We start from the raw sequence: 7280 nt of genomic DNA on the forward strand, positions 1-7280 counted from the left end.
GAAACAATGTTCTATAAGGTTTTATTGCATTGACTGGTTATCTGAGGCTCGCTACACACTAGACAATTTTATGCTTGATTTAAGGACTGAATTGCCCCAGCCACTGGGGTGTGGCCTGATTTGAGGCTTGAGGTCTCAGTTGATTATTTGTTAAATTAATCCTCAAGATTATGTATGTGTGGTGTCAGTACAATTATTTTTCTGTTGCTGATTGAGTTGGAGCCTCCCTGATCTCATCATTGTAAATCTTAAACATTTATAATCAGAAAGGTTCTGGAAGAATTCTCAGAATAGCCAATGAGAGCAAGCAGCCTGGGAAGCGTCACCAAGAGGATGATGCATACTTTTACAGCTCACAAACACAGCAGAGCATCACAAGACAACCTGAGCATAATGGAGCACCTATATTGTCTTCTAAGCCAGGATTTCACATATATTATTTTCTCCTTTTTTTCTGTGTTTCTGTGAAATCTCATGTCTGTGGAATCACCAACATGAAATCAATATTATAAACAGCAGGTGTGTGGTCTTCCAGTCTGGTCGAACATCTAGGGTTTCTGTTTGGAGGATTATAATGTTAAAATTTAGTTGGAACTGTCCTTGTCTGTGGTATTCCATTGTTTTAATTGTCTAGTCTGTAGAAGGCCTAATTTGACTACAGGTTGAAATGTCTCCTCTCCTCTGGCTGAATCCAAGCAGAATCATGTTTGCGGCCCATTTTCGTCTTTAAGGTGTTGGGCTACTGATTGGTATGTTGTGAGTTCAAATCCCACGACCAATAAGCTGCCACTGCTGGGCCCCTGAGGAAGGCCCTCAACCCTATTTTGTATAAATGAGATGAATGTAAATCAATCTGGATATGAGTGTCTGCCAATTGCTGTAAATGTAAATCACTTGCTGTGTCACATTAAAATGTTTACTGCATAGGGCTGTTTAATGACTATGATGATGTCAGTGTTGTGTTTATATATTGTTATTTTACATTAGATAAATTAAGGTCATTAATAATAATACATAATAAGTTCATTTCCATAACAGACTCCAGACCTCAGACCCTGTTGAAGTGCTGACTGACTGAGCTTTCAATACAAATCAGTAACTATGTAATGGCTCCATCTAGTGACTAAAACCTTCTGTACCATATAGCTCCAATGACTAAAGACTGGGATTATAGAGTGGGAGACTAAAGAGTGGGATTATAAATCATCATAAACACTGACAGTGTGATTATAAATCATCATAAACACTGACAGTGTGATTATAAATCATTATAAATACTAAGAGTGGGATTATAAATCTGTCCTTTTCCTTGATATACTCATGTAGGTTTCTTCTTTACAATATCAGAATTCAGCCGTTCCTATCTGCACAGGCTGCTCGGGTACTTGTTCAGTTTTTTGGGTTTTTTTTACAGCTACACATGAAACAAAAAGACCATCCAGAGTTACTCTGTAATCAGAAAGCTTACTTCTGGCTGTCTGTGGTCCTGGTACAAGAACTTCTGTGTGTCAGAGTTAAACAGGAGGAAGTTAGTAAGCGTCCACTGTCTAATGTCCTTCACACAATCTTCAGTCTTATTAATCTGGTGTCTCACATCTGACTGAGCTGAAACATATAGCTGTGTGTCATCAGTGTAACAGTGGAAGCTAATACCATGTTTACGAATAATTGCACCAAGGGGTAACATATAGGGAGACATTTGTGTGATGTGGTCAGTTGGAGGGGTCAGTGATGTTGTCAGTGATGTGGTCAGTGATGTGGTCAGTGATGTGGTCAGTGATGTGGTCAGTGATGTGGTCAGTGATGTTGTCAGTGATGTGGTCAGTGATGTGGTCAGTGATGTGGTCAGTGGTGGGGTGGTGTGGCCATTGCACCAAGGGGTAGCAAATATAGGGAGACATTTGGGTGGAAAGATACGCTGATCTGTAGCTCAGGTGGCATTCCATGCTACTTAAAACTTGAAAAACTTCATTCCATGCTGCTCTCAGTGATCTGTTGCTCAGGTCTGATCTGTGTGCTCAGTTTTCTGTGTTCAGCTGGGCTCTAAATGCTCACTACTCTCAGTGATCTGTTGCTCATGTCTTGCTCTGCATTAGAAGGGAAACTAATCGAGCAGGATCACTGTGCTGTTCAGCGGCGGGTTCTTACGCAGACATGGTGAGGTTTAATAAATATTAAATAAACTTTACTTCAGTTTTGTGGTGTTTTACGTTGTTCCGCGGTTAAAGCTTAAACTTTAGAGACTCATTGACCTGTAAATAAGGATATTTTTAAAGTGTAAACACTGGTTACGAATTATACAGCGTGAGTAAGCGTTTCCTTAGCTAGTGTTAGCGGCGGTGCTAACGTGCTAACATGCTAGCAGCGAGAACACACACACACACACACACACACACACACACACACACACACACACACACACACACACACACATAAAGATCATCCTGTTGTTGTATCCTGGTCTCTTTTTGTTTCTAAAAATGACCTTTTTATTCGTGTTATTGTAGCTAGCATGATGCTAACTCAGCACTTAAACAAGTTAGCATTAACTTAGCTTCTCTGTTAATTTCCGGTGTTTTATTTATTTTCTGTATAAATTACTTATCACTGTGTGATTAAATGTGCAGGTTTCTGATTGTTTATTATTACAGCTTAAAGATTTAGTCTATAATTCAGAAGAAGACGAGATTGTGTCAGACATATGAGCACATTTCTGCTTTCACTTTCACATCACATTCACTGTTCTTTATTATAACTTCTACACATGAGCTTTATAACATTTCTAATACATTAAAGTGAGAAACTCCACAATGAGTTAGTAAAGATTAATAACTAACTTACATTGATGTTCCCTGTCCTCAGGTGTAAGTGCAGTGAACTCATCATTAACAGCTTCTTATAACACATCAGATTTATAAAGATGAATTGCGTTAATAAAATCTTTTTTTTTTTACATTTACTTGTACAGTTTTTGTGTGAATTATGTTTTATTCTATTATGTTTGTTATTCAGTGTGTGTGTGTGTGTGTGTGTGTGTGATTCTCATTGGTCTCCCTACAGTTCAGAAACCAGTACGATAATGATGTGACGGTGTGGAGTCCTCAGGTGAGCAGCACTGGTGAAGGGTGGACTTAGTGTTAAGGACGGGGTTAACACGTGTCTCAGGTGTTTGCTCAGAGGGGAAAAATAAGCTTTTGTGTCCAATTCTGCAGAAAATCAACAAATACATAATAGAAAAAATTGTTTCATATCCATCTGATACATAAAAAATGTGCAAGTCATGAATATGAATGTGTTTAATGTGTCAGGGGCGAATCCACCAGATTGAGTATGCCATGGAGGCAGTGAAGCAGGGCTCAGCTACTGTGGGGCTCAAATCACGCACTCATGCAGTGCTGGTGGCCTTAAAGGTATTTAACTTAACATTTACACTACAGATCCTCAACACTTACGCCTCTGACACTAATGCCTCAACACTGACATCACTGATGCCCTAGATAGGGGCAGAGTGCACACTACTAATATGCCCTTTTCAGCAGTCCATATTGTTTATAAGTAAGTGCCCTTTCACATAGTATATAAGTCTGTTTTAATGTTTAACTTTGTGTTTGTGTGCTTTAGAGGGCTCAGTCTGAACTCGCTGCTCATCAGAAGAAGATCCTCTATGTTGATAATCACATTGGTATTTCTATCGCTGGACTAACTGCAGATGCTCGACTGCTCTGGTACGATGATCAGTTTTAAATCTCACTACACAGTTGGTGCTGTTCAGGGTCTAAATCTCTTATTAAACACCAGACAATCAATTTGCCCAAATACCATCACAGTGTGCATCATACACAGAGATAGAGAGAGAGAGAGAGATAAAATAAAATAAAGAATTTACACATTACATTTACACATGTTAATTCTCTCTCTCTCTCTCTCTCTCTCTCTCTCTCTCTCTCTCTCTCTCTCATGTTCTGTAGTAACTTCATGCGTCAGGAGTGTCTGGATTCTAGGTTTGTGTTTGATCGTCCACTTCCTGCGTCTCGTCTCGTCTCGCTCATAGGAAGCAGTATCCTTTATCTCACTCACTCGTTCTTACACACATTTATCATTTTGTGTGTAGTGTGAAATAGTCTAGGGTGAGTTGGAGTTTGGTGTGTAATGTTCTAGGGCAGTTACAAAAACACTTGTGTGTAACAGCTATGTGAGTGGAGTTAAAACCAACATCCAGTAGAATCTGTCATACATCTGGCTTCTGAGTGGAACTGCAATGAACAGCGATTTAAACACTGACAAGTTCACGTGTCTCTAAAACTTTCTGCCATCTGCATGAATGATGTCATGATCTATATCTCTAAACTAATATTACACACACACACATCTACTAATCTAGAACATCCACAACACTGTTAATTAAAACTGAACTTCTCTTTCAAATGTGTGGTTTGTACAAGCAACACTCTAAGTGACCATAGGATACAAGGACCGTGTGTGTGTGTGTGTGTGTGTGTGTGTGTGTGTGTGTGTGTGTGTATGTGTATGTGTATAAATCAGCAATCAATGATTGCAGTGTGAGTTACATACACTTAACACTAACTGAATGGAAGTCCATGAGGGTGTATTAAACATCTGTTGTTGTGTCCTTGAGTGTTAAATCAGAAACTCAGATCCCCACTCAGCGTTACGGAAGGAGACCCTACGGAGTTGGCCTTCTGATTGCAGGCTATGATGTAAGTTCACTGCAGACACACAGCTGTATTTTCTACACTGACACACACTAACACACAGTGGGACATCTGTAAAAATGTCTTGTTTCTCTTACTCAAAAGTTCTGAGATTAAAAGAAGGTCCCACTTTAGTTTGTGTTAATAAATAATTAATTGAACATTGCAAATACAAAATTGACAGTATGCATAAGCAAAAATACAGCAAATTTACTGTGTCAATTAAATGTGTATAGATTTAAATTTTTCATTGAAAAATTCTATATATTTTAACACAAAAATGTAAACATGGAGCTAAGAGAAATAAAAATACAATATAATATTAAATCATTTCTGCATTACAAATATTAGTGAAATGTTGCACTGGAACAATGGAAATAGTCGTTGTGGCGTTGCAAGAAAAATACAGACAGCTATACTTTAATTTTAACGTTATACAGTATATAGTACAGTATAAACAACAAAGTATACAGTAAATATGTAATCAGTTGTCATTATGAACCGTGTGTGTGTGTGTGTGTGTGTGTGTGTATAGGACATTGGACCTCACATCTTTCAGACTTGTCCGTCTGCTAATTACTTTGACTGTAAAGCCATGTCCATCGGTGCACGCTCACAGTCTGCACGCACGTACCTGGAGAGACACATGGAGCGTTTCTCTGACTGTAAGAACACACACACACACACACACACCACTGGAGAGACACATGGAGTGCTTCTCTGACTGTAAGAACACACACACACACCACTGGAGAGACACATGGAGCGCTTCTCTGACTGTAAGAACACACACACACACACACACCACTGGAGAGACACATGGAGCGCTTCTCTGACTGTAAGAACACACACACACACACACACCACTGGAGAGACACATGGAGCACTTCTCTGACTGTAACAACACACACACACACACACCACTGGAGAGACACATGGAGCGTTTCTCTGACTGTAAGAACACACACACACACACACCACTGGAGAGACACATGGAGTGCTTCTCTGACTGTAAGAACACACACACACACACACACACACACACACTGGAGAGACACATGGAGCGCTTCTCTGACTGTAAGAACACACACACACACACACACACACACACCCCTGGAGAGACACATGGAGCGCATGATTTCAGTGCAGAGAGCTAGGCTGTATTTGTAGTGTAACGTGGTTTGTGTATGTCCTGCTTCCTCACACTGGTCATATACCAGTGTAACCATGGCAACTTGAAGTAACTGAATTTGTGTCTTACTGGTGTGTGTTCTTACAGGTAACTTGAATGAGTTGGTGCAGCATGGCCTGTGTGCTCTCAGAGAGACCCTACCTGCTGAACAAGACCTCACTACCAAGGTGACAGTCTCTCTCACACACACACACACACACACACACACACACACACACACGTGTATGAAGATAGATGAAATTGTACTAGAGTTATTAGGCAGTGTGTCATGGTGTCAAATAACACACATGCTAAACTGGTGGCTTTACACTTCCATTACTTACCTAAACTAGCTTAGTCGTTTCATCGAAGAATTAAACATCTCCAGGAGCGCTGTTGTATTTTACACTCTGTGTGTGTGTGTGTGTGTGTGTGTGTGTGATTTTCAGAACGTGTCCATTGGAATTGTGGGTAAAGATCTGGAGTTTACCATCTACGATGATGATGATGTGGCTCCGTTTCTCGAGGGATTAGAGGAGAGACCACAGAGGAAGGTAAGAACTTTAACTCTCCTCTTTATCTTCATCAGATGATTTAGTGTGGGGTGTGTGTGGGGTGTGTGTGGGGTGTGTGTGGGGTGTGTGTGGGGTGTGTGTGGGGTGTGTGTGGGGTGTGTGAGTGTGTGTGAGTGTGTGTGAGTGTGTGTGAGTGTGTGTGACCGAGGACAGAACACAGAAAGAAAAATAAAACATATTTATTTACTACTACAGCAGTGTGCAGCCTTCTATCTAAAGTGCACTACATAGTGAACATGCAGTGTAGGGACTAGTGAGAACAGGAGGTGGGTTTAAACAGGAGCTGAAGAACAGAAGGAGGTCGACACACACACAGGTGTTCAAAAACACACACATTTATTTATCTGTAATAAACTGCTGGAGGTCAGAATGTGTTTTTTGTGCAATTCTGACTCATCATTTTAGAAATATTCATTATCATGATATTTAATAACTATGTGCTTGTTTCTGTGTGTGTGTGTGTGTGTGTGTGTTCCAGCCTGTCCAGTCTGGGGATGATGCTGCTCCAGCTCCCTCTGATGAGCCGATGGAACACTGAGAACCTGAATTATTTTCCTTCTTCACATCCCGCTGATAGAGTTTAAGGAGCTTCAGCGTTCGTCCTACATTTAAATCCACACTTATGTTTTTCTATCTGTACTGACGACAATAAAATACATTTCCAACATTCCTCTGTTCCGCTGTCATGTAACGATGCAACCAATGAAAACATCTGATGTGACGTCTGATTCGCATCAGTGTTCTGTTCAAGATAAACTAATGCAGTTCCACAGTTTGAACACCAGGGGGCCCAGTAGAGAGAGCACACTGGTCACTCATGTT

At 40.3% G+C, this 7280-nt stretch overlaps 1 protein-coding gene across 1 annotated transcript; it reads left to right on the plus strand.

The window, feature by feature from the left end:
• Positions 1-2043: 2043 nt before the first annotated feature.
• Positions 2044-7125, plus strand: psma1 (proteasome 20S subunit alpha 1). Its single transcript, XM_060885784.1, has 10 exons — positions 2044-2157; positions 3061-3105; positions 3309-3410; positions 3622-3725; positions 3969-4057; positions 4648-4718; positions 5248-5377; positions 5992-6071; positions 6333-6437; positions 6937-7125. Exons 1-10 carry the CDS (start codon positions 2155-2157, stop codon positions 6994-6996), a joined length of 789 nt encoding a protein of 262 aa, XP_060741767.1. The 5' UTR covers positions 2044-2154; the 3' UTR covers positions 6997-7125.
• The last annotated feature ends 155 nt before the right edge of the window (positions 7126-7280 follow it).

Source organism: Tachysurus vachellii, chromosome 13, assembly GCF_030014155.1.
Source record: "Tachysurus vachellii isolate PV-2020 chromosome 13, HZAU_Pvac_v1, whole genome shotgun sequence".
NCBI classification, from domain to species: Eukaryota; Metazoa; Chordata; class Actinopteri; order Siluriformes; family Bagridae; genus Tachysurus; species Tachysurus vachellii.

What these genes read in the sequence shown, in the direction of transcription:
- psma1 (XM_060885784.1), top strand. An exon ending in TGACGGTGTGGAGTCCTCAG is followed by an intron (nt 3,106 to 3,308) that starts GTGAGCAGCACT and finishes TTAATGTGTCAG; the next exon opens with GGGCGAATCCACCAGATTGA. An exon ending in CATGGAGCGTTTCTCTGACT is followed by an intron (nt 5,378 to 5,991) that starts GTAAGAACACAC and finishes GTGTTCTTACAG; the next exon opens with GTAACTTGAATGAGTTGGTG.